General features: G+C 50.0%; 1 protein-coding gene across 2 annotated transcripts in view; it reads left to right on the forward strand.

Moving 5' to 3' along the window:
• The window catches only part of NEDD4 (NEDD4 E3 ubiquitin protein ligase), an 81,264-nt gene that overhangs the window by 9,892 nt on the left and 44,435 nt on the right, over positions 1–26,937 (forward strand). The window contains exons 2-5 of one of the 2 annotated variants that reach the window (XM_067471205.1): positions 2,500–2,573; positions 7,788–7,866; positions 14,292–14,330; positions 14,430–14,483. In XM_067471205.1, coding sequence (XP_067327306.1) covers positions 2,500–2,573; positions 7,788–7,866; positions 14,292–14,330; positions 14,430–14,483 — 246 coding nt within the window. Of the gene's footprint in view, positions 1–2,499; positions 2,574–7,787; positions 7,867–14,291; positions 14,331–14,429; positions 14,484–23,174; positions 24,438–26,937 lie in introns of those variants that run through there. The other variant, XM_067471204.1, reaches the window with a different exon arrangement.

The raw sequence follows: 26,937 nt of genomic DNA on the forward strand, positions 1-26,937 counted from the left end.
GGAGGTCTCTTTGATTCTATGATTCCTGACTGTGAGAGCCGTTCAGCAGTGGAACTCTCTGCCCTGGAGTGTGGTGGAGGCTCCTTCTTGGGAAGCTTTTAAGCAGAGGCTGGATGGCCATCTGTCAGGGGTGCTTTGAATGCAATATTCCTGCTTCTTGGCAGAATGGGGTTGGACTGGATGGCCCAGGAGGTCTCTTTGATTCTATGATTCCTGACTGTGAGAGCCGTTCAGCAGTGGAACTCTCTGCCCTGGAGTGTGGTGGAGGCTCCTTCTTGGGAAGCTTTTAAGCAGAGGCTGGATGGCCATCTGTCAGGGGTGCTTTGAATGCAATATTCCTGCTTCTTGGCAGAATGGGGTTGGACTGGATGATGGCCCAGGAGGTCTCTTCCCACTCTAGGATTCTAGAATTGTGTGTTTCATGCCTGGCAGGGTCTAGGACTAGATGGTCCATTTGATGATTCCATGTCCTGCCTGCTGCCCTGGTTTTCCTGCTTTGGCCCCTGTCCATCTGTGCCGGGCACATGCCTGCCTTGTGCTTGTGCGGGAGAGCGTGGCTGCCTCCTTGCAGGCCTCTTCCTTCCTCTCCCTGGCCTTGCTCCAGCAGAGAGCCTTTCAAAGGTTTCTCCCTCCATGAGGACAAGAGCCTTGGCTGCCTCTTTGGCTGCAGCGGCTGCCAAGGAGCGGCACGTGCCTTGCTGGAACTGGGGCCCCTTGGGAGGGACTAATTTATTTATTTATTGTGTCATCGGCAACCATACCATTGTATTACATTTCTAACTGGAAAAAAAGCAGACAAAATACAAAATTTGTGAGTTTGGTAGTTGATTAAATGTCCTTTGACCAGTATCTGGCCCCGTGGAGTGCCTCTGGTGTTGCCGCAAGAAGGTCCTCCCTTGTGCATCATGTGGCAGGGCTCAGGGTGCATTGCAGCAGGTGGTCAGTGGTTGGCTCCTCTCCACACTCACATGTCGAGGATTCCACTTTGTGGCCCCATTTCCTAAGGTTGGCTCTGCATCTCGTGGGGCCAGAGCGCAATCTGTTCAGCGCCTTCCAAGTCGCCCAGTCTTCTGTGTGCCCAGGAGGGAGTCTCTCATTGGGTATCAGGCATTGGTTGAGGTGCTTGGTTTGAGCCTGCCTCTTTTGGACTCTTGCTTGCTGGGGTGTTCCAGCGAGTGTCTCTGTAGATCTTAGAAAACTATTTCGTGATTTAAGTCGTTGACGTGCTCGCTGATACCCAAACAAGGGATGAGCTGCCTTGGTCCTTTCACTCTTGGCTGCTACTTCCCGGTGGTGCAATACCGGCCAAACAGTGTAATTTCTTCAGTGGTGTAGGGCGCAGACACCCCGTGATAATGCGGCATGTCTCATTAAGAGCCACATCCACTGTTTGGGCGTGGTGAGATGTTTTCCACACTGGGCATGCGTACTCGGCAGCAGAGTAGCATAGCGCAAGGGCAGATGTCTTCATTGTGTCTGGTTGTGATCCCCAGGTTGTGCCAGTCAGTTTTTGTATGATATTGTTTCTAGCACCCACTTTTTGCTTGATGTTCAGGCAGTGCTTCTTGTAGGTCAGAACACGGTCCAGAGTGACTCCTTCCAGGTATTTGAGTGTGCTGCAATGCTCCTGTGGGATTCCTTCCTTCCCAGGTAATAATCCTCAGATCTCAGGATGTTTGTCTGTTCTTAAGATGAAAGGCACATGTCTGTGTTTTAGGTGGATGAGGGATCAGCTGGTTTTCCCTGTAAGAGGCAGTAAGAGCACCTAGAGCTTCGGAGAGCTTGTGTTCAACCATCTCAAAGCTCCCTGCTTGCGTGGTGATGGCACGATCATCAGCATAGATGAAGCTCTCTGTCCCTTCTGGCAGTGGCTGGTCATTTGTGTAGATGTTGAACATGGATGGAGCAAGCACGTTCCCTGAGGCAGGCCGCTCTTCTGTTTCCGCCCTCTGCTTCTCTGGCCCTGGAACTCAACAAAGAAGCTCCTGTTTTGTAGCAGGTTTCCTATGAGGCGGGGGAGGTGGTCGTCCTGTGTGAGATTATACATTTTTCTCAGGAGGAGGCAGCGGTGGTTCACAGTCTCATAAGCTGCTGAGAGGTCTATAAGGACAGCTCCTGTGATCTGCTGCCTTTCAAAGCCATCTTCTATGTGCTGAGTCAGGTTCAGCTCTTGCGATGTGCAGCTTTTGCCTTTCCTGAAGCCAGCTTGAATAAAATAAATTCAAAAGCAGTTTTACATGGGATGCTCTGGGTATATTTTTCATCTGAATTCTAGATTGACACTGTTAGAATAATAAGCACCCAGATTTCCCCCAAAGATGCCCGACTTGCATGTTAGGGAATGCATCGTTTCCCTTTCTCTCCCTCCTTCTCTTCCTTCCAAAGAGTTTGGGGCACTTTGCCTCACAATCCTCGTGGTGGGGCTGCCCTTAATTAAATCTGGACCGAGGCCACAGCTTGGCCAGCAATGAACCACAAGCCGATCTGCTTTGATTTCAGGACCAGACTCGGATCGTGAGGCTAAAGATCATCGCCGGAATTGACTTGGCCAAGAAGGACCTCTTAGGAGCAAGGTAAGGGATGTCTTCGTATTTTGGGGTGAACCACAGAAGACAATGTTTTTGATGCTTTTAGGCCAAATGTGGCTTTGATTCCAGAACTGAAAAACTTGTTGGAGTCTTCCCAAGGAGCTGAGGAAGGGCTTTATTTGGCTCCCAACGTTTACATCTATGGAGTTGGGAAAAATCTGGTGGTTGCACTCAAGTTTGTGTTTTGGAAGAGCAGGGCCTTACAAAGATTTCCCCTGACCCACTTCCTGTGGACTGAAAGCAATACAACTTGGCCCAGTTCTGAGTCCTTCTCTCCTTTGGTGCCACCTCGGGACACACACTTCTCCAATCTTTTTAAGCAGCTGTAACCACCTCGCTTGCAGAAGTTGAGAGGATGCTCCCAAAGCTACGTTGTCACTTTGGAAATCAGAGTCTCATCACCTGAGAAATGCTTGCCCTTCACAAATAACCGGAGTTTCGGGGTGCGGTGTCATAATAATAATAATAATAATTATTATTATTATTATTATTGTATTGTCGAAGGCTTTCATGGCCGGAATCACTCAGTTCTTGTGGGTTTTTTCGGGCTATATGGCCATGTTCTAGAGGCATTTCTCCTGACGTTTCGCCTGCATCTATGGCAAGCATCCTCAGAGGGTCTGTTGCAATTAGTACAATGGGTTTATATATCTGTGGAATGGTTGGGGTGGGGCAAGGAGCTCTTCCCTGCTGCAGTTAGGTGTGAATGTTCAGCTGATCGCCTTCATTAGCATTTGAAGGCCTGCCTGAGTCTGGGAAAATCTGTTGCTGGGAGTTGTTAATCTGTGCCTGGTTTTTTCCTCTCTGATGTTTAGCTGTTAAGATTTTAGAGTTTTTTAAAACTGGTAGCCAGATTTTGTTCATTTTCATGGTCTCTTCCTTTCTGTTGAAATTGTCCACATGTTTGTGGATTTCAATGGCTTCTCTGTGTAGTCTGACATGGTGGTTGTTGGTGTAGTCCAGCATTTCTGTGTTCTCAAATAATATGCTGTGTCCAGGCTGGTTCCTCAGGTGCTCTGCTATGGCTGACTTCTCTGGTTGAAGTAGTCTGCAGTGCCTTTCATGTTCCTTGATGCGTGTCTGGGCGCTGCGTTTGGTGGTCCCTATGTAGACTTGTCCACAGCTGCATGGTATACGTGCAAAAAGAATCTGCGAAGCCCACCTCCTCCAAGATGAACTGGACCACCTCAACTGGGCTCTCCAGGCCAATGGATACTCCACCTCAGACATCAGAAGAGCTGCAAGACCAAGAACAAACCACGAGAGTAAAGATGAAGATCCACCCAGAGGAAAAGTGTTCCTGCCATACATCAAGGGAACCACTGACCGCATAGGGAAGCTGATGAGGAAACACAACATACAAACAATCTACAAACCCACCAAGAAAATCCAACAAATGCTACGTTCAGCAAAGGACAAGAGGGATCCTCTCACCTCTGCAGGAGTCTACCGTATACCATGCAGCTGTGGACAAGTCTACATAGATATTCCACAGATATATAAACCCATTGTACTAATTGCAACAGACCCTCTGAGGATGCTTGCCATAGATGCAGGCGAAACGTCAGGAGAAATGCCTCTAGAACATGGCCATATAGCCCGAAAAAACCCACAAGAACTGATTATTATTATTATTATTATTATTATTATTATTATTTTGTTGTTGTTCATTCGTTCAGTTGTCTCCGACTCTTCGTGACCTCATGGACCAGCCCACCCCAGAGCTCCCTGTCGGCCGTCACCACCCCCAGCTCCTTCAAGGTCAGTCCAGTCGCTTCAAGGATGCCATCCATCCATCTTGCCCTTGGTCGGCTCCTCTTCCTTTTGCCTTCCACCTTCCCCAGCATCATTCCCTTCTCTAGGCTTTCCTGTCTTCTCATGATGTGGCATTCAAAGGACTTCAACTTGGTCTCTAGTCTCCTTCCTTCCAGTGAGCAGCCGGGCTTTATTTCCTGGAGGATGGACTGGTTGGATCTTCTCGCAGTCCAAGGCACTCTCAGGACTTTCCTCCAACACCACAGCTCAAAAGCATCTCTCTTCCTTGGCTCAGCCTTCCCGAAGGTCCAGCTCTCACATCCGTAGGTGACTACAGGGAACACCATGGCTTGGACTAGGCAATGGATTTTTGTTGCCAGTCTGATGTCTCTACTCTTCACTATTTCATCGAGACTGGACATTGCTCTCCTCCCAAGAAGGAAGCGTCTTCTGATTTCCTGGCCACAGTCTGCATCTGCAGTCATCTTTGCACCTAGAAATACAAACCCTGTCACGGCCTCCAGTTTTTCTCCCTCTATTTTCCAGTTGTCAATCATTCTTGTTGCCATGATCTTGGTTTTTTTGACGTTTAGCTGCAACCCGGCTTTTGCGCTTTCTTCTTCCACCTTGATTAGAAGGCTCCTCGGCTCCTCCTCACTTTCGGCCATCAGAGTGGTGTCGTCTGCATATCTGAGGTTGTTAATGTTTCTTCCAGCCATTTTCACCCCAGCTTTGCATTCATCAAGCCCCGCACATCCTCGCATGATGTGTTCTGCATACAAGTTGAATAGGTTGTGTGAGAGTCTGCAGCCTTGCTGGACGCCTTTCCCAATCTCGAACCCGTCTCCTGTTCCGTGGTCAGTTCTGACCGTGGCCACTTGGTCCTTGTACAGATTCCTCAGGAGAGAGGGAGGGAAGGGGGCTTGGGATGCCCATCCCACCAAGAACTTGCCACCATTTACTATGATCCACACAGTCAAAGGCTTTAGAATAGTCAATGAAGCAGAAGTAGATGTTTTTCTGAAACTCCCTGCCTTTCTCCATTCTCCAGCGGATATTGGCAATCTGGTCTCTCGTTCCTCTGCCTTTTCTAAACCCAGCTTGAACATCTGGCAACTCTCGCTCCATGTCTTGCTGGAGTCTTCTTCCTTGCAGGATCTTGAGCATTCCCTTCCTGGCATGAGGAGAAATAAGGGCCACTGGACAGAAGTTGGAGCAGTCTTTCGCATTTCCCTTTTTTGGTATGGGGATATAATAATGGCGATATAATAATAATAATAATAATAATAATAATAATAATAATAATAATAATAAATCTTTATTTATACCCCGCTACCATCTCCCGCAGGAGGACTCGGTCCGGCTTACAAAAGGCCGAGCCCAATACATCATAAAAACATAACAACAAAACAACAAATAACTCATAACAAAGCAAAACAATACAATAATGACACGACGCATTTTAAAAAACCTATGGCAGGGCCAAATGTAAGGATTAAAATTTAAAATGCTGGGCATGTCCAAGGGAAATAGGATATTTTAGGGATAGGTGGGCGTGCAGACAGTTCTATTATTTATTTATTATTATTATTTATTTATTTGATGCACTTATTAACCGCCATTCTCAGCCCATAAGGGCGACTCATGGCGGTGTACAGTACACATAAAGGACAATTACAAGAAGCCAATAACAACAACATATAAACTACAACAATTACAGACTACACTAAAAATCCGCTTCGTCTCAAAGTGGAATCATAACCAGTCTCATATTCCTTGTTCCATTCCAGTCCTCTTTACCGTATTGTAGCACTTAATTAAATGCCCTCTCAAACAGCCATGTCTTAAGGCTTTTTCGAAAGGACATGAGGGAGGGCGCCTGTCTGATGTGTGTAGAGAGAGTGTTCCACAGCCGGGGGGGCACCACTGAGAAGGCCCTCTCCCTCGTCCCCGCCGTCTCTCGTAAAGTGCACTTAGGAAATATTGCTTAGGATTCCTTCTTCTGGGAAGGCATGCTGGAACATCCACATTTTCAAGCTTCTTCTAAAGACCGCCAACGTTGGGGCCTGCCTGATGTCCTTGGGGAAGGGAGTTCCAGAGTCATGGGGCCACGACCGAGAAGGCCCCGTCCCTCGTTCCCACCAATCGCGCTTGTGATGCAGGTGGGATTTTGAACAGGGCCTCTCCAGATGAATGAAGGGATCATGTGGGTTCATATACGGAAATGCGGTCACGCAGGTAAATGGGTCCCAAACCATTTAGGGCTTTGTAGGTGAGCACCTGCACCTTGAATTGGGCCCGGAAAATGAACGGCAGCCAGTGGAGCTCCTTAAACAGGACTGTTGACCTCTCCCTGTAAGGAGCACCAGTTAACAGCCTGGCTGCCGCCTGTTGAACCAACTGGAATTTCTGGGCCGTTTTCAAGGGCAGCCTCACGTAAAACGCATTACAGTAGTCCAATCTGGAGGTGACTAAGGCATGGACCACCCTGGCCAGATCCGCCTTCACGAGGTACGGTCGCAGTTGGCGCAGTTGGCCAACGCCTGAGCTTCAAACGTAAGTGATGAGTCCAGGAGGACACCCAAACTGCGGACCTGTGTCATCTGTACGCAGATGATGTCCAACTCTGTCACTCCTTCCCACCCGCTACTAAGGAGGCTGTCCAGGTCCTGAACCGGTGCCTGGCCGCTGTGACGGTCTGGATGAGGGCAAACAAATTGAAATTGAATCCAGACAAGACAGAGGTCCTCCTGGTCAGTCGAAAGGCCAAACAGGGCATACATAGGGTTACAGCCTGTGTTGGACGGAGTCACACTCCCCCTGAAGGCACAGGATCGCAGCTTAGGTGTGATCCTGGACTCATCGCTGAACCTGGAACCTCATGTCTCGGCAGTGACCAGGGGAGCATTTGCACAGTTAAAACTTGTGTGCCAGCTGAGCCCGTACCTTGGGAAGTCTGACTTGACCACGGTAGTCCATGCTCTAGTTACATCCCGTATAGACTACTGCAACGCTCTCTACGTGGGGTTGCCTTTGAAGACTGTCCGGAAGTTTCAACTAGTCCAACGAACGGCAGCCAGGTTGTTAACAGGGGCGTCGCTCAGGGAGCATACAAACCCCTTGTTGCGCCAGCTCCATTGGCCGCCAGTTTGCTACCGGGCCCAATTCAAAGTGCTGGCTTTAAAGCCCTAGAGACTGATATCATGACACATGTGCCGTTTCAGCGTCCTGTGATAAATGGAAGTGGGTCCGGGAACATCTTTCATGAACGCCCCTCGTATTTCAAAATAGAGCATCTTTTGTCATGGGTGGAACGATACATTCACTTCACAGACTCAGATTGATATGTATGTTTCAAGGGATAATGAAAGCAATGCCAGAATATTTTGCAGATCTGTCCAGAGCCACGGTGTTTAATGCTCATGCTTCTCCTGTTTTGTGCAGCGATCCGTATGTGAAAGTGACGGTCTACGATTCGGGAAATGGAGTCCTGACAAGTGTCCAAACAAGAACGGTTAGGAAGGTGAGGCATTATGCTTCTTTTTTTTAAAAAAATAATTTTATTGCATTTATATTCATTACAAAAAAAAATTCATTATAAAAAATTGCATCATTGTGTGTTGTTAATGTTATTGCTTTGTTTTTGATTTATTTTGCTGTGGCCCACATGGGGGTTCTGTGTGAGAGATTTGGCCCAATTCTATCGTTGGTGGGATTCAGAATGCTCTGTGATTGTATGTGAACTATAAATCCCAGCAACTACAACTCCCAAATGTCAAGATTCTATTTTCCCCAAACTCCAGCAGTGTTTACCTTTGGACATATTGAGTATTCGTGTAGAGTTTGGTCCAGATCCATCATTGTTTGAGTCCACAGTGATCTCTGGATGTAGGTGAACTACAACTCCCAAACCAAAGGACACTACCCACTAAACCCTTCCAGTATTTTCTGTTGGTCTTGGGAGAACTGTGTGCCAAGTTTGGTTCAATTCTATTATTGGTGGGGTTCAGAATGCTCTGTGATTGTAGGTGAACTATAAATCCCAGCAACTACAACTCCCAAATGTCAAGATTCTATTTTCCCCAAACTCCAGCAGTGTTCACCTTTGGACATATTGAGTATTCGTGTAGAGTTTGGTCCAGATCCATCATAGTTTGAGTCCACAGTGCTCTCTGGATGTAGGTGAACTACAACTCCCAAACCAAAGGACAATGCCCACTAAACCCTTCCAGTATTTTCTGTTGGTCATGGGAGTTCTGTGTGTCAAGACAGGTTCAATTCCGTTGTTGCTGGAGTTCAGAATGCTCTTTGATTGTAAGTGAATTATAACTCCCAGGAACTACAACTCCCAAGTGTCAAGGTTATTTTCCCCAAACTCCATCAGTCTTTACATTTGGGCATACTGAGTATTTGTGCCAAGTCTGGTCCAGATCCATCATTGTTTGAGTCCACAGTGCTCTCTGGATGTAGGTGAACTCCAACTCCCAAACTCAAGGTCATTGCCCACCAAACCCTTCCAGTATTTTCTGTTGGTCGTGGGAGTTTTGTGTGCCAAGTTTGGTTCAATTCCATTGTTGATGGAGTTCAGAATGGTCTTTGATTGTAGGTGAACTATAAATCCCAGCAACTACAATTCCCAAATGACAAAATCATAATTTTTTGAGTGATGGTCACTCCTTGTGTTGTGAGACGTTTTGTTGCCAAATTTGGTGTGATTTCGTTCATTGGTTCCTTTGTTTTTAAGGTACTCATGATGCACAGAGCATTTATATGTATATAGATTGTTGTATTTGGGCTTGCTCTCTTGTAAGCCGCACCGAGTACTTCTAGAGATGGTAGCGGAGTACAAATAAAGGTTTATTATTATTATTATTATTATTATTATTATTATCTCTATAATTCATATAATTACTTCTCCTTTCCCCCGTTGTGCTACCGGAGGCATTATGCTTCTAATGAACGCCTTACCCGTCAAGCGAGTGGCTTGAAAAGGAACTCGGTGCGGCTTACATGAGGCCAATATTAATTTATTTATATTATTTATCGTGTCAGGCAACCAAACAGTTGTATTACATTTTGGACAGAACAAACATACAAAAGACACAAATTTTGCAAACTTGGTAGTTGACTAAATGTCCTTTGACCAGTCTCTGTCCCCTTGGAGTGCCTATGGTGTTGCTGCAAGGAGGTCCTCCATCAGCCATTGGTTGATGCTCTGGATTTGAGCCTGCCACTTTTGGACTCTCACTTGCTGAGGTGTTCAAGCGAGTGTCTCTGTAGATCTTAGAAAACTATTTCTAGATTCAAGTTGTTGACAAACAGATAAAATACACAAAGTTTGCAAACTTGGTAGTTGATTAAATTTCCTTTGACCAGTATCTGGCCCCTTGGGGTGCCTCTGGTGTTGCTGCAAGAAGGTCCTCCATGGTGCATGTGGCATGGTTCAGGGTGCATTGCAGCAGGTGGTCAGTGGTTTGCTCTTCTCCACGCTCGCATGTCGTGGATTCCACTTTGTGGCCCCATTTCTTAAGATTGGCTCTGCATCTCGTGGGGCCAGAGTGCAATCTGTTCAGCGCCTTCCAAGTCACCCAGTCCTCTGTGTGCCCAGGGGGGAGTCTCTCATTTGGTATCAGCCCACTGATTGAGGCTCTGGGATTGAGCCTGCCACTTTTGGACTCTTGCTTGCTGGAGTGTTCTAGCGAGTGTCTCTGTAGATCTTAGAAAACCATGTCTGGATTTGAGTCGTTGACGTGCTGGCTGATACCCAACCAGGGGATGAGCTGGAGATGTCTCTGCCTTGGTCCTTTCACTATTGGCTGCTACTTCCTAGCGGATGTCAGGTGGTGCAATACCGGCTAAGCAGTGTAATTTCTCCAGTGGTGTAGGGCGCAGGCACCCCGTGATCATGCGGCATGTCTCATTAAGAGCCACATCTCTGTTTTAGCGTGGTGAGATGTGTTCCACACTGGGCATGCACACTCAGCAGCAGAGTAGCATAGTGCAAGGGCAGATGTCTTCACTGTGTCTGGTTGTCATCCCCAGGTTGTGCCAGTCAGCTTTCGTATGATATTGTTTCTAGCGCCCACTTTTTGTTTGATGTTCAGGCAGTGCTTCTCGTAGGTCAGAGCACGGTCCAGAGTGACTCCTCCCAGGTATGTGGGTGCGCTGCAATGCATCATTGTTTACCTTTTCAGTAAGGTTATGGTGCACTTATTTCCCTCAGAAGAGTGCCACAGTGCAAGATGTTTATGCTGCTCCCATGTCAGATCTTAACCATCAGATCGCCAAACGTTGCTTCTCGAACTCTTACGGATTTCCTCTTCTCGGAATCCTTTGTTGGAAACAGCTTGCTCTGTTTTGCCCAAAGAGACAAATACCGTTTTAATGATTTCCAGAGGGACAGCAACAACAACCAAAATGTCTTCTGGCGCCTTGCGGATGAGGAAATCCCATGCTGGTGACAGCTTTGTTGGCTTAGGATTCGCACCAGTCTTCTTTAATGGCATTGCAGGCCCTCTGTCTCTGCCGTGGATTGGTCCGTCTCGGAATATGAAAATATTCTAGCCTGCCATAAAAGAGGCAACTTGTATGGTTTCTTACAATTGTAGACTCTTATTTATTTTATTTATTTACTAGCTGTACCCGCCATGCATTGCTGTGGCCAACCTTCCCTCCCTCTTTCTCTCCTTCCTTCCTCTCCTTCCTTCCTTCCTTCCTTCCTTCCTTCCTTCCTTCCTTCCTTCCTTTCTTCCTTCTTTCCCTCCCTCCCTCCCTTCTTTCTTTCCCTCCCTCCCTCCCTCCCTCTCTCCCTTCCTTCCTTCCTTCCTTCTTTCCTTCCCTCTTTTTCTTCCCCCTGTACTTTCCCTCCTTTATTCTTCCTTCTCTACCTGTTTCTTTCCTCCCTTCTTTTGCTCTTTGGTTCCATCTTTCCTTGTCTCTTTCCTTCCTTCTTTCCCTCCCTCCCTCTTTCTCTCTTTCGTTCCTTCTTTTCTTTCCTTCCTTCACTCTCTCTTTCCTTCCTTCTCTCATTTTTTATTTTCTTCTCTCCTTCCTTCCTTCTCTACCTTTCCTTCTTTCCTTCATTCTCTCCTTTCCTCCTTCTTTCCCTCTTTCTCTCCTTCCTTCCTTCCCTCTTTCTTCCCCTTGTACTTTCCCTTCTTCTTTCTTCCTTCTCTACCTGTTGCTTCCTTCCTTTGCTCTTTGGTTCCATCTTTCCTTGTTTCTTTCCTTCCTTCCTTCCCTCCCTCCCTCTTTCTTTCTTTCATTCCTTCTTTCCTTCCTTCGCTCTCTCTTTCCTTCCTTCTCTCATTTTTATTTCCTTCTCTACTTTTCCTTCTTTCCTTCATTCTCTCCTTTCCTCCTTCTTTCCCTCTTTCTCTCCTTCCTTCCTTCCTTCCTTCCTTCCTTCCTTCCTTCCCTCTTTCTGTGTATATGTGTTTTCTGTGTTTGTATATATGCATATATGTGTGTATATATGTGTTTGCATGTATATGTGGTTTTGCACATGAGTTGTAATGTATTTTTTCTGCCTTTTAAAGTCTTTTCTGCTGTGTTTTTCAATGTTTTATGAGTGATGCTCACTTGTTGGCCTGAGAGGTGTCTTGTGTCCACATTTGGTGTCAATTCCTCCAGTGGTTTTGAGATCTGTTAATCCCACAAACGAACATGACATTTTTATTTATATAGACTATGCTTCTATGCTGCCATTCTCAGCCCAAGGGCAACACATGGGGTTTTACAAAGCGGCACATTTTGATGCCATCAGCGGTACAAAGATAATTAAAACATTAAAAACATTTAACGTGAGCCATCTCTGCCCCGGAGGGAGTGTGGTGGAGACTCCTTCTTTGGAAACTTTGAAACAGAGGGTGGATGGCCATCTGTCAGGGGTGATTTGAATGCAATATTCCTGCTTCTGGGCAGAATGGGGTTGGACTGGATGGCCCATGAGGGCTCTTCCCACTCTAGGATTCTATATGGCTACTGGCCCTTGCATCTTACTATCAGCGCGTCCTGACAGTTGCCCTGCACAAGCACTCGCCCTCAGTTCTGAACACGTCCACCTTGTGCTCAGCTACTGTTGTTGATTATGGATGGTTTATGTTTTTATGATGTTTTATATGCATTTTACTGTGTTATATTTTAACTATCTTGGTCGAGTTTGGTCCCCATGTCAGCCAACCTGAGTCCCTTTGGAGAGATTTATTTGTCGTGTCAGGGCAAGCAGTCAATTGTATTACATTTCTAACAGAACAAAACAAACAAACAGACAAAACACAAAGTTTGCAAGCTTGGTAGTTGATTAAATGTCCTTGGACTCGTATCTGGCCCCTTGGAATGCCTCTGGTGTTGCCGCAAGGAGCTCCTCCCTTGTGCATCATGTGGCAGGGCTCAGGGTGCATTGCAGCAGGTGGTCAGTGGTTGGCTCTTCTCCGCACTCGCATGACGTGGATTCCCCTTTGTGGCCCATTTCTTGAGGTTGGATCTGCATCTCGTGGTGCCAGAGCACAGTCTGTTCAGCGCCTTCCAAGTTGCCCCGTCTTCTGTGTGCCCAGGGGGAGTATCTCATCTGGTATCACCCATGGATTGAGGTGCTGGGTTTGAGCCTGCCACTTTTGGACTCTTGCTTGCTGAGGTGTTCCAGCGAGTGTCTCTGTAAATCTTAGTAATCTATTTCTTGATTTAAGTCATTGACGTGCTGGCTGATACCCAAGCAAGGGATGAGCTGGAGATGTCTCTGCCTTGGTCCTTTCACTCTTGGCTGATACTTCCCGGCGGATGTCAGGTGGTGCAATGCCGGCTAAGCAGTGTAATTTCTCCAGTGGTGTGGGGCGCAGACACCCCGTGATAATGCGGCATGTCTCATTCAGAGCCACATCCGCTGTTTGAGCGTGGGGAGATGTGTTCCACACTGGGCAATGGGCATGCATACTCGGCAGCGGAGTAGCATAGCGCAAGGGCAGATGTCTTCACTGTGTCTGGTTGTGATCCCCAGGTTGTGCCAGTCAGCTTTCGTGTGATATTGTTTCTAGTGCCCACTCTTTGCTTGATGTTCAGGCAGTGCTTCTTGTAGGTCGTGGCACGGTCCAGAGTGACTCCTCCCAGGGATTTGGGTGTGCTGCAATGCTCCAGTGGGATTCCTTCCCAGGTAATCATCCTCAGAGCTCGGGATGCTTGTCTGTTCTTGAGATGAAAGGCACATGTCTGTGTTTTAGATGGATTAGGGATCAGCTGATTTTCCCTGTAGTAGGCAGTAAGAGCACCTAGAGCTTCGGAGAGCTTCTGTTCAACCATCTCAAAGCTCCCTGCTTGAGCGGTGATGGCACGATCATCAGCATAGATGAAGCTCTCTGTCCCTTCTGGCCGTGGCTGGTCATTTGTGTCGATGTTGAACATGGATGGAGCAAGCTCGCTCCCCTGAGGCAGGCCGTTCTTCTGTTTCCGCCATCTGCTTCTCTGGCCCTGGAACTCAACAAAGAAGCTCCTGTTTTGTAGCAGGTTTCCTATGAGGCGGGTGAGGTGGCCGTCCTTTGTGATATTATATATATGATATAGGATTAGGGATCAGCTGGTTTTCCCTGTAATAGGCAGTAAGAGCACCTAGAGCTTCTGTTCTACTAACTCAAAGCTCCCTGCTTGAGCGGTGATGGCACGATCATCAGCATAGATGAAGCTCTCTGTCCCTTCTGGCCGTGGCTGGTCATGTGTGTAGATGTTGACCATGGATGGAGCAAACACGCTCCCCTGAGTCAGGCCGTTCTTCTGTTTCCGCCATCTGCTTCTCTGGCCCTGGAACTCAACCAAGAAGCTCCTGTTTTGTAGCAGGTTTCCTATGAGGCGGGTGAGATGGTCGTCCTTTGTGATACTATATATATGATATATGGTTAGGGATCTGCTGGTTTTGTCTTTGGAGGTAATCCCCTGTCTTGTCCCCTTTTCTCCTTGTAGACCTTGAATCCCAAGTGGAACGAAGAGTTCTTCTTCCGAGTAAGTGACCGCTTTTCCACCTCGAGGCTTCTTTGCCCGCGCATGGGTGTTTACTCCCCACGAAACCAACCTATTCCTATGTGACCCGTTTCCTTCCAGGTCAGTCCACAGAAACACCGGTTTCTCCTTGAAGTGTTTGATGAAAACAGACTGGTAAGTGTTTTTTGCTTTGTGATTTGTAGGAATGTATATTACTTTGCACCCTAGTCTGCTTGGTTTGGGTTCTTCTTTAAGTTGCACAGGATATAGCCCCATCTACACTGCCATATAATCCATATCATCAAAACAGATACTCCACATGTAATTTGGATTGTATGAATCTACTCTGCCCTATAATCCAGTTCAAAGCAGATAATCTGGATTTTCTATGGCAGTGTAGAAGGGGCGTTTCTCAAGCTAGGGGTCGGGACCCCTGGGGGTGTCAGAGGGGTCGCCAAAGACCATCAGAAAACTCAGAGATCTCTGGATGTAGGTGAACTACAACTCCCAAACTCAATGCCACCAAACCCTTCCAGTATTTTCTGTTGGTTGTGGGAGTTCTGTGAGGGAGGTTTGGCCCAATTCTATCATTAGTGGGGTTTAGAATCTTTGTTTGTAGGTGAACTATAAATCCCAACAACTACAACTCCCAAATGTCAAGCTCTATTTTCCCCAATCTCCACCAGTGTCCACGTTTGGACATAGTGAGTATGTGTGCCAAGTTTGGTCCAGATGCATCATTGTTTGAGTCCACAGTTCTCTCTGGATGTAGGTGAACTACAACTCCCAAACTCAAGGTCAATGCCCACTAAACCCTTCCAGTATTTTTTGTTGGTCGTGGGAGTTTGGTTCAATTACATGGTTGGTGAAGGTTAGAATGCTCTTTGATTGTAGGTGAACTATAAATCCCAGCAACTACAGCTCCCAAATGTCAAGGTCTACTTTCCCCAAACTCTACTAGTGTTCACATTTGGGCATATTGAGTATGTGTGCCAGGTTTGGTCCAGATCCATCATTGTTTGAGGCCACGGTGCTCTCTGGATGTAGGTGAACTACAACTCCCAAACTCAAGGTCAATGCCCACCAAACCCTTCCAGTATTTTCTGTTGGTCATGGAAGTTCTGTGTGGGAGGCTTGGCCCAATTCTATCGTTAGTGGGGTTCAGAATGCTCTTTGTTTGTAGGTGAACTATAAATCCCAGCAAGTACAACTCCCAAATGTCAAGGTCTATTTTCCCCAAACTCCACCAGTGTTCACATTGGGCATTTTGAGTATGTGTGCCAAGTTTGGTCCAGATCCATCATTGTTTGAGTCTACAGTACTCTTTGGATGTAGGTGAACTACAACTCCAAAACTCAAGGTCAATGCCCAACAAACTCTTCTAGGATTGTCGAAGGCTTTCATGGCCGGAATCACTGGGTTGTTGTAGGTTTTTTCGGGCTATATGGCCATGTTCTAGAGGCATTTTCTCCTGACGTTTTGCCTGCATCTATGGCAAGCATCCTCAGAGGCAGTGAGGTCTGTTATTTATTTATCGTGTCATCATCAACCAGACCATTGTATTACATTTCTAACAGAACAAAACAAACAAACAGACAAAATACAAAATTTGTGAGTTTGGTAGTTGATTAGATGTCCTTTGATCAGTCTCTGTCCCCTTGGATTGCCTCTGGTGTTGCCGCAAGAAGGTCCTCCCTTGTGCATCATGTGGCAGGGCTCAGGGTGCATTGCAGCAGGTGGTCAGTGGTTTGTTCTTCTCCGCACTCGCATGTCGTGGACTCCACTTTGTGGCCCCATTTCTCAAGGTTGGCTCTGCATCTCGTGGTGCCAGAACGCAATCTATTTAGCGCCTTCCAAGTCGCCCAGTCCTCTGTATGCCCAGGGGGGAGTCTCTCATCTGGTATCACCCACGGTTTGAGGTTCTGGGTTTGAGCCTGCCACTTTTGGACTCTCGCTTGCTGAGGTGTTCCAGCAAGTGTCTCTGTAGATCTAAGAAAACTATGTCTTGATTTAAGTCATTGGCATGCTGGCTGATACCCAAAGAGGGGATGAGCTGGAGATGTCTCTGCCTTTGTCTTTCACTCTTGGCTGCTACTTCCCGGTGGATGTCAGGTGGTGTGATACTGGCTAAGCCGTGTAATTTCTCCAGTGGTGTAGGGCGCAGACACCCCGTGATAATGCGGCATGTCTCATTAAGAGCCACATCCACTGTTTTAGCGTGGTGAGATGTGTTTCACACTGGGCATGCATACTCAGCAGCAGAGTAGCATAGCGCAAGGGCAGATGTCTTCACTGTGTCTGGTTGTGATCCCCAGGTTGTGCCAGTCAGCTTTCGTATGATGTTGTTTCTAGCGCCCACTTTTTGCTTGATATTCAGGCAGTGCTTGTTGTAGGTCAGAGCACGGTCCAGAGTGACTCCTCCCAGGTATTTGGGTGCGCTGCAATGCTCCCGTGGGATTCCTTCCTTCCCAGGTAATAATCCTCAGAGCTCGGGATGCTTGTCTATTCTTAAGGTGAAAAGCACATGTCTGTGTTTTAGATGGATTAGGGATCAGCTGGTTTTCCCTGTCATAGGCAGTAAGGGCACCTTTGGAGAGTTTCTGTTCAACCATCTCAAAGCTCCCTGCTTGAGCGGTGATGGCATGATCATCAGCATAGATGAAGCTCTCTGTCCTTTCTGGCAGTGGCTGGTCATTTGTGTAGATGTTGAACATGGATGGAGCAAGCACGCTCCCCTGAGGCAGGCCGTTCTTCTGTTTCCGCCATCTGCTTCTTTGTCCCTGGAACTCAACAAAAAAGCTCCCGTTTTGTAGCAGGTTTCCTATCAGGCGGGTGAGGTGGTCGTCCTTTGTGATATTGCATATATGATATATGGTTAGGGATCTGCTGGTTTTCCCTGTAATAGGCAGTAAGAGCACCTAGAGCTTCGGAGAGCTTCTGTTCTACCGTCTCAAAGCTCCCTGCTTGAGCGGTGATGGCACGATCATCAGCATAGATGAAGCTCTCTGTCCCTTCTGGCAGTGGCTGGTCATTTGTGTAGATGTTGAGCATGGATGGAGCAAGCACGCTCCTCTGAGGCAACAGTGAGGTCTGTTGGAACTAGGAAAAGGGGTTTATATATCTGTGGAATAATGACCAGGGTGGGACAAAGGACTCTTGTCTGCTGGAGCTAGGTGTGAATGTTTCAACTGACCTCCTTGATTAGCATTTGATGGCCTGGCAGTGCCTGGAGCAATCTTTTGTTGAGCGGTAGAAGTCAGGTACTTTGCAAAACGACACTGGCATTGTCTTGCTGGGCAAAAATATATTGTGTGTATCTTCCTTTTGGGAACAGAGCAAAATGAGGCTGAGCAAAGGCCCGCTTTCTGTCTTGTGTTTTCAGGAATGGATGGTGCTGTTAAATACTGTTTTCCAAAGTGGTTCCAGTCCCCTTGAGAGGGTGTGAAATGCTGGTTTGGATGCAAACGGACCAAAAATGTCCCGAAGGTTAAACAAATACCAGGCTGGGAATAGGCAGGCATGCGATTGGCCCAAAGCATGAAGGGTGCAGTGTTCTCGCCTAGATCCGTGCTTCTGAGGCTGGATTCAGAAATGGGCAGGACTGTTTGCTTGTGGGGAAGGAAGGGCCCCGGCCAGAGCACAACATAGAGCCTTGTTGCCATTTCCAAGGGGGCCATAAACGCCGGGCGAGCAAAGAGAGGAGTGGCTGGAAGATGGCAGCAGCCCTGAAATGCAGCCAAGCGGTCCTCTGGCACTTGCTCTGGGCTGGTTCGTCATATCAGCTTTGCAGGGCAAATGGACTCTGAGCAAAGCGGAAAGGCTTGGTCTTGCGAGTGCTGTCAGTGGGGAATGGCGCATTGCTTTGGGCCCAGGGTGTAATGTTTGCCCCCCAAGCAGCACGCTTTCTCTACCAGCGTCTGGAAGCATTCTTTTGCCCTTGACGTGGAAAGGATCTGTCAACATGCTCAGGTGCTTCATTCATAGAATCCTAGAATCCTAGACTTGGAAGAGACTGTTGCAACCCAGAGCAGGAAACGAGGCCCTCAGATAACTCTCCACCACACTTGGCTGTGAAAAACAATCCTTTTTTATTGAAGAAAAATGGTTACAAAATAAAGGAAAAATGCAAGTCAAAAGCCACAGCAAAATCAGCAAACATGAATTTAAATGGACAAAGCAAAACCAAAAGCCTCACTAGGAACTGCTGGAATCTGTTAGCAATCCACTAACCGTACTTGATATCCTAGAAATCTTTCCATACTATGACCAGGGAACCGGGAGAACTGCCAAGGTCTTCATCAATTCTGAAACGATGCCTGAACTGAGGCAATCAGCCTGGCGTATTGCAATTAAAACTCAAGAATCGGTTCCGTGAACCGCCCTTCTGTTTTGAAGCTAATGTTTTTAATTCTTGAATTCGGGAGGATCGGCGCAAACTGAGTGATTTACTTCTGTCTTCCCAAATTTGGTTCCTCCTGTTGTCATTACAGTTAACAGGTGCAGAAGGGAGGGAAAGTTCAAGGTCTCCCTCTGAAACATTCTCATGAACACTGGGACTTTCATTTCCCAAATCTACAGAAGTCCCTTCCTCACTAATTTCAGGAACATTGGCATTTTCCAAACCTACAGCAGATTCTTCCTCACTAATTTCAGGAGCATTGGCATCAAAAGGTACATTTCCATTAGCATCAGTAAATATATTTTCATTAGCAACAGGAGGAACAGAGAATCAGGTTCAAGTTCAAACTCAGGCTGAACCCCAACAGAGACCTCCTTGGGCCATCCAGTCCAACCCCATTCTGCCAAGAAGCAGTAATATTGCATTCAAATCACCCCTGACAGATGGCCATCCAGACTCCGTTTAAAAGCTTCCAAAGAGGGAGCCTCCACCACACTCCGGGGCAGAGAGTTCCACTGCTGAACGGCTCTCACAGTCAGGAAGTTCTTCCTCATATTCAGATGGAATCTCCTTTCTTGTAGTTTGAGGTGAAAAGCAACACATGCTGAGGTGCTGTCAGAAGTGACCCAGAGATTGAATCTGTCCAAAATGTGGTCATGACATGACATTCTGGCTTTTATTTTCGGGGTCTCCCTTGCTTGCAATCCGTTGCATTTGCCCTCCTCCCTGCAAAAAAAACCAAAACAAACCCGCAGCGTTTTCCCTCTTTAAATTGAACACAGTAAGTGCTTTCATAACGCTCTCCTGACCGACCGAGAGGGTCCTCGCTCTTTCGTTTGCGCAGCCTTACCCGATTAATCTTTCAAAATTGAGCCTTGGATCTGATAATGAGGTGGGACTCCATTCCTCCTGACTTCCTGTAACTCTAAACCGCTGGGTAAAAATATGAGCGGCCGTTCGTTCCTCTGTTCGTTTGCTCGGAGCTAAAGAAAGCTCAGCCTGCGTTCGGCTGGAGGAGTCTCTCCGAAGAAGAGCGGGCCTGGAGTTAATTCGCTGGAGTGAGTCGGCAAAGGATTGAGTGCAGACGAGAGGGCTTTCAAGGGTGCCTTCCAGGGAAGAAGCCCGCTCTCAAGGGTGCCTTCCGGGGAAGAAGCCCGCTCTCAAGGGTGCCTTCCGGGAAAGAAGCCCGCTCTCTTTGGGTGCCTTCCGGGGAAGAAACCCGCTCTTCTCTCAAGGGTGCCTTCCGGGAAAGAAGCCCGCTCTCAAAGGTGCCTTCCGGGGAAGAAGCCCGCTCTCAAGGGTGCCTTCCGGAGAAGAAGTCCGTTCTCAAAGGTGCCCTCCGGAGAAGAAGCCCGCTCTCAAGGGTGCCCTCCGGAGAAGAAGCCCGCTCTCAAGGGTGCCCTCCGGGAAAGAAGCCCGCTCTCAAAGGTGCCCTCCGGGAAAGAAGCCCGCTCTCAAGGGTGCCCTCCGGAGAAGAAGCCCGCTCTCAAGGGTGCCCTCCGGGAAAGAAGCCCGCTCTCAAAGGTGCCCTCCGGGAAAGAAGCCCGCTCTCGAGGGTGCCCTCCGGAGAAGAAGCCCGCTCTCAAGGGTGCCTTCCGGGAAAGAAGTCCGTTCTCAAGGGTGCCTTCCGGGAAAGAAGCCCGCTCTCAAAGGTGCCTTCCGGGGAAGAAGCCCGCTCTCAAAGGTGCCTTCCGGGGAAGAAGTCCGCTCTCAAGAGAGCCTTCCGGGAAAGAAGCCCGCTCTTCTCTCAAGGGAGCCTTCCGGGGAAGAAGCCCGCTTTCAAGGGTGCCCTCCGGAGAAGAAGCCCGCTCTCAAGGGTGCCCTCCGGAGAAGAAGCCCGCTCTCAAGGGTGCCCTCCGGGAAAGAAGCCCGCTCTCAAAGGTGCCCTCCGGGAAAGAAGCCCGCTCTCGAGGGTGCCCTCCGGAGAAGAAGCCCGCTCTCAAGGGTGCCTTCCGGGAAAGAAGTCCGTTCTCAAGGGTGCCTTCCGGGAAAGAAGCCCGCTCTCAAAGGTGCCTTCCGGGGAAGAAGCCCGCTCTCAAAGGTGCCTTCCGGGGAAGAAGTCCGCTCTCAAGAGAGCCTTCCGGGAAAGAAGCCCGCTCTTCTCTCAAGGGAGCCTTCCGGGGAAGAAGCCCGCTTTCAAGGGTGCCCTCCGGAGAAGAAGCCCGCTCTCAAGGGTGCCCTCCGGAGAAGAAGCCCGCTCTCAAGGGTGCCCTCCGGGAAAGAAGCCCGCTCTCAAAGGTGCCCTCCGGGAAAGAAGCCCGCTCTCGAGGGTGCCCTCCGGAGAAGAAGCCCGCTCTCAAGGGTGCCTTCCGGGAAAGAAGTCCGTTCTCAAGGGTGCCTTCCGGGAAAGAAGCCCGCTCTCAAAGGTGCCTTCCGGGGAAGAAGCCCGCTCTCAAAGGTGCCTTCCGGGGAAGAAGTCCGCTCTCAAGAGAGCCTTCCGGGAAAGAAGCCCGCTCTTCTCTCAAGGGAGCCTTCCGGGGAAGAAGCCCGCTTTCAAGGGTGCCCTCCGGAGAAGAAGCCCGCTCTCAAGGGTGCCCTCCGGAGAAGAAGCCCGCTCTCAAGGGTGCCCTCCGGGAAAGAAGCCCGCTCTCAAAGGTGCCCTCCGGGAAAGAAGCCCGCTCTCGAGGGTGCCCTCCGGAGAAGAAGCCCGCTCTCAAGGGTGCCTTCCGGGAAAGAAGTCCGTTCTCAAGGGTGCCTTCCGGGAAAGAAGCCCGCTCTCAAAGGTGCCTTCCGGGGAAGAAGCCCGCTCTCAAAGGTGCCTTCCGGGGAAGAAGTCCGCTCTCAAGAGAGCCTTCCGGGAAAGAAGCCCGCTCTTCTCTCAAGGGAGCCTTCCGGGGAAGAAGCCCGCTTTCAAGGGTGCCCTCCGGAGAAGAAGCCCGCTCTCAAGGGTGCCCTCCGGGAAAGAAGCCCGCTCTCAAAGGTGCCCTCCGGGAAAGAAGCCCGCTCTCAAGGGTGCCCTCCGGAGAAGAAGCCCGCTCTCAAGGGTGCCCTCCGGGAAAGAAGCCCGCTCTCAAAGGTGCCCTCCGGGAAAGAAGCCCGCTCTCAAGGGTGCCCTCCGGAGAAGAAGCCCGCTCTCAAGGGTGCCTTCCGGGAAAGAAGTCCGTTCTCAAGGGTGCCTTCCGGGAAAGAAGCCCGCTCTCAAAGGTGCCTTCCGGGGAAGAAGCCCGCTCTCAAAGGTGCCTTCCGGGGAAGAAGTCCGCTCTCAAGAGAGCCTTCCGGGAAAGAAGCCCGCTCTTCTCTCAAGGGAGCCTTCCGGGGAAGAAGCCCGCTTTCAAGGGTGCCCTCCGGGGAAGAAGCCCGCTCTCAAGGGAGCCTTCCGGGGAAGAAGCCCGCTCTCAAGGGTGCCTTCCAGGAAAGAAGCCCACTCTCAAGGGTGCCTTCCGGGAAAGAAGCCCGCTCTCAGGGGTGCCTTCCGGGGAAGAAGTCCGCTCTCAAGAGAGCCTTCCGGGAAAGCAGCCCGCTCTTCTCTCAAGGGTGCCTTCCGGGGAAGAAGCCCTCTCTCAAGGGTGCCCTCCGGGGAAGAAGCCCGCTCTCAAAGGTGCCTTCCGGGGAAGAAGTCCGCTCTCAAGAGAGCCTTCCGGGAAAGAAGCCCGCTCTTCTCTCAAGGGAGCCTTCCGGGGAAGAAGCCCGCTTTCAAGGGTGCCCTCCGGAGAAGAAGCCCGCTCTCAAGGGTGCCCTCCGGGAAAGAAGCCCGCTCTCAAAGGTGCCCTCCGGGAAAGAAGCCCGCTCTCAAGGGTGCCCTCCGGAGAAGAAGCCCGCTCTCAAGGGTGCCCTCCGGGAAAGAAGCCCGCTCTCAAAGGTGCCCTCCGGGAAAGAAGCCCGCTCTCAAGGGTGCCCTCCGGAGAAGAAGCCCGCTCTCAAGGGTGCCTTCCGGGAAAGAAGTCCGTTCTCAAGGGTGCCTTCCGGGAAAGAAGCCCGCTCTCAAAGGTGCCTTCCGGGGAAGAAGCCCGCTCTCAAAGGTGCCTTCCGGGGAAGAAGTCCGCTCTCAAGAGAGCCTTCCGGGAAAGAAGCCCGCTCTTCTCTCAAGGGAGCCTTCCGGGGAAGAAGCCCGCTTTCAAGGGTGCCCTCCGGGGAAGAAGCCCGCTCTCAAGGGAGCCTTCCGGGGAAGAAGCCCGCTCTCAAGACTGCCTTCCGGGGAAGAAGCCCGCTCTCAAGGGTGCCTTCCAGGAAAGAAGCCCACTCTCAAGGGTGCCTTCCGGGAAAGAAGCCCGCTCTCAGGGGTGCCTTCCGGGGAAGAAGTCCGCTCTCAAGAGAGCCTTCCGGGAAAGCAGCCCGCTCTTCTCTCAAGGGTGCCTTCCGGGGAAGAAGCCCTCTCTCAAGGGTGCCCTCCGGGGAAGAAGCCCGCTCTCAAAGGTGCCTTCCGGGGAAGAAGTCCGCTCTCAAGGGTGCCCTCCGCCGAAGAAGCCCACTCGGGGACCGTGGCCGGAGAAGGGCTGGGAGGTCCACCTTAACTTTGTCTGTTTCCTCAGAGTCTACCGGCGACCGTTTTCAACCTTCACTACTCACCTCTCCAAGGTTTGTGGAGATGCGGAGCCATGGCGAGGAGGCAGCTGAGACTCCACTTGGCCCCCCGAAGAAGTCTCGTTGACCCGTTCCCTGAGGCGCTCCGAGATCCTTTCGGCCAAGAGGCCAGCCGTGTGTTTGACGGGAAGCCAGACGCGGGCGGCGTTTCCGGGAAGGAGTGGAGTCGTACCCAAACCCTCCTGGGTTGCGCGGCCCCCGAGCCCCTTCCGTCCCAGAAGCCCAAGAGGAGCGCCTTGCTGAGGATCTCCTTGCAGAGCACCCAAGGTGGCAGAGAGGACTCCCCACCGGCGCCTTTTGGTGACCACTTCCCCAGGAGAGAAGGAGAGCGACCTGGGCGGCCCCTTCACCGGTCAGCAGCCGGCAGCGGTCTGATCGACGTCCCAGATGTCAATTGCGTCGAGAGAGGGGCTGCTGACAGCGCGGGGAGTGACTGCGGCTCGTGCGTGAGCACCACCAGCGATGGAGGGTCCTGCAGTGGCGGCAGCAGCAGCGTCATCAGCGAGAGTGGCAGCACCTGCGCCTTCTCCACCGGGGACGCAGCCACGTTTGCCGGCGGTCAGTCTGATCCTGGAGCGACCGCTTGGGCACCCAGAGTGGCCTTGGACAATCTCTCTGTGGGGCGGGTGTCCAAGTTGCCGTCAGCGGAAGGGCGCAGGCGTCCCTTGCAGCGGTGCTCCTCGCTGGTCATCTTCCCCCGGAGTCCGTGCAGTACCCCTCCGCTGTCCCCCTCCTCGCTGCCTCCGGAGGGAGAGGTCAAGGGGGCCTCCACGGGGTCGCTCCTCACCATCCTGAATGGCTTCCGGCTCTCCCCCAGCGCCGCCCCACCCAACGGAAGTCGGGACGTCCGACCGCTCTGCCCAAAGAGCGCTTTGTGGGGGAGGCGCTGGACCTCGCCCGAGGAAGACGCCCCAAACCAAGGGCGCTGCACCCCGCTCCACTTCTCCCCGGATCCGCCTGACCCCACTTCTCCCCGGACCTGCTCACATTTGCAGCTCCCAAACGAGGAAGATCACTCTCCTGCAATCCCTGCAAGGAGGATCCGGGGCCCCCACGGGCTCCACAGGAGCGTCTCCTTGGGGGGCCCCCCGGCACCCCGTTTGCCCGCTTTCCAGTCCCACCCTGGGGCAGGAGCCTCCCACCTGCAGATCCAGTTTGGTCCTGAAAATCAAGCGCCCTCCCACCTGGCACTGGGGACATCTCCAGAGGTGAGTTGCTGTCCCTTTCAGGTGGAACCAGGTGGACTTAGTCCAGAGCGGTGGTTCTCAACCTGTGGGTCCCCAGATGTTTGGGCCTTCAACTCCCAAAAAGCCTAACAGCTATTGTATTGTCGAAGGCTTTCATGGCTGGAATCACTAGGTTCTTGTGGGTTTTTCCGGGCTATATGGCCATGTTCTAGAGGCATTTCTCCTGACGTTTCGCCTGCATCTATGGCAAGCATCCTCAGAGGTTGTGAGGTCTGTTGGAATTAGGACAATGGGTTTATATATCTGTGGAATGACCAGGGTGGGACAAAGGACTCTTGTCTGTTGGAACTAGGTGTGAATGGGTTGTTGTAGGTTTTTTCGGGCTATAGGGCCATGTTCTAGAAGCATTTCTCCTGACGTTTCGCCTGCATCTATGGCAAGCATCCTCAGAGGTGGTGACGTCTGTTGGAATTAGGACAATGGGTTTATATATCTGTGGAATGACCAGGGTGGGACAAAGGACTCTTGTCTGTTGGAACTAGGTGTGAATGGGTTGTTGTAGGTTTTTTCGGGCTGTGTGGCCATGTTCTAGAGGCATTCTCTCCTGACGTTTCGCCTGCACATATGGCAAGCATCCTCAGAGGTGGTGAAGTCTGTTGGAATTAAGACAATGGGTTTATATATCTGTGGAATGACCAGGGTGGGACAAAGGACTCTTGTCTGTTGGAACTAGGTGTGAATGGGTTGTTGTAGGTTTTTTCGGGCTATAGGGCCATGTTCTAGAAGCATTTCTCCTGACGTTTCGCCTGCATCTATGGCAAGCATCCTCAGAGGTGGTGAGGTCTGTTGGAATTAGGACAATGGGTTTATATATCTGTGGAATGACCAGGGTGGGACAAAGGACTCTTGTCTGTTGGAACTAGGTGTGAATGGGTTGTTGTAGGTTTTTTCGGGCTCTGTGGCCATGTTCTAGAGGCATTCTCTCCTGACGTTTCGCCTGCATCTATGGCAAGCATCCTCAGAGGTGGTGAGGTCTGTTGGAATTAGGACAATGGGTTTATATATCTGTGGAATGACCAGGGTGGGACAAAGGACTCTTGTCTGTTGGAACTAGGTGTGAATGGGTTGTTGTAGGTTTTTTCGGGCTCTGTGGCCATGTTCTAGAGGCATTCTCTCCTGACGTTTCGCCTGCACATATGGCAAGCATCCTCAGAGGTGGTGAAGTCTGTTGGAATTAAGACAATGGGTTTATATATCTGTGGAATGACCAGGGTGGGACAAAGGACTCTTGTCTGTTGGAACTAGGTGTGAATGGGTTGTTGTAGGTTTTTTCGGGCTATAGGGCCATGTTCTAGAAGCATTTCTCCTGACGTTTCGCCTGCATCTATGGCAAGCATCCTCAGAGGTGGTGAGGTCTGTTGGAATTAGGACAATGGGTTTATATATCTGTGGAATGACCAGGGTGGGACAAAGGACTCTTGTCTGTTGGAACTAGGTGTGAATGGGTTGTTGTAGGTTTTTTCGGGCTCTGTGGCCATGTTCTAGAGGCATTCTCTCCTGACGTTTCGCCTGCATCTATGGCAAGCATCCTCAGAGGTAGTGAGGTCTGTTGGAATTAGGACAATGGGTTTATATATCTGTGGAATGACCAGGGTGGGACAAAGGACTCTTGTCTGTTGGAACTAGGTGTGAATGGGTTGTTGTAGGTTTTTTCGGGCTATAGGGCCATGTTCTAGAAGCATTTCTCCTGACGTTTCGCCTGCATCTATGGCAAGCATCCTCAGAGGTGGTGAGGTCTGTTGGAATTAGGACAATGGGTTTATATATCTGTGGAATGACCAGGGTGGGACAAAGGACTCTTGTCTGTTGGAACTAGGTGTGAATGGGTTGTTGTAGGTTTTTTCGGGCTCTGTGGCCATGTTCTAGAGGCATTCTCTCCTGACGTTTCGCCTGCATCTATGGCAAGCATCCTCAGAGGTAGTGAGGTCTGTTGGAATTAGGACAATGGGTTTATATATCTGTGGAATGACCAGGGTGGGACAAAGGACTCTTGTCTGTTGGAACTAGGTGTGAATGGGTTGTTGTAGGTTTTTTCAGGCTCTGTGGCCATGTTCTAGAAGCATTTCTCCTGACGTTTCGCCTGCATCTATGGCAAGCATCCTCAGAGGTAGTGAGGTCTGGGGATGCTTGCCATAGATGCAGGCGAAACGTCAGAAGAAATGCCTCTGGAACATGGCCATAAAAGGGTAAATGTAAAGGTAAAGGTAGTCCCCTGATATTAAGTCCAGTCATGTCTGACTCTGGGGTGTGGTGCTCATCTCCATTTCTAAGCCAAAGAGCCAGCGTTGTCTGTAGACACCTCCAAGGTCATGTGGCTGGCATGACTGCATGAAGCGCCGTTACCTTCCCGCCGGAGCGGTACCTATTGATCTACTCACATTTGCATGTTTTCGAACTGCTAGGTTGGCAGAAGCCATATAGCCATATAGCCCGAAAAAACCCACAAGAACTGACTAACAGC

This window comes from Anolis sagrei, chromosome 9 (genome assembly GCF_037176765.1).
Source record: "Anolis sagrei isolate rAnoSag1 chromosome 9, rAnoSag1.mat, whole genome shotgun sequence".
Taxonomy (NCBI): domain Eukaryota; kingdom Metazoa; phylum Chordata; class Lepidosauria; order Squamata; family Dactyloidae; genus Anolis; species Anolis sagrei.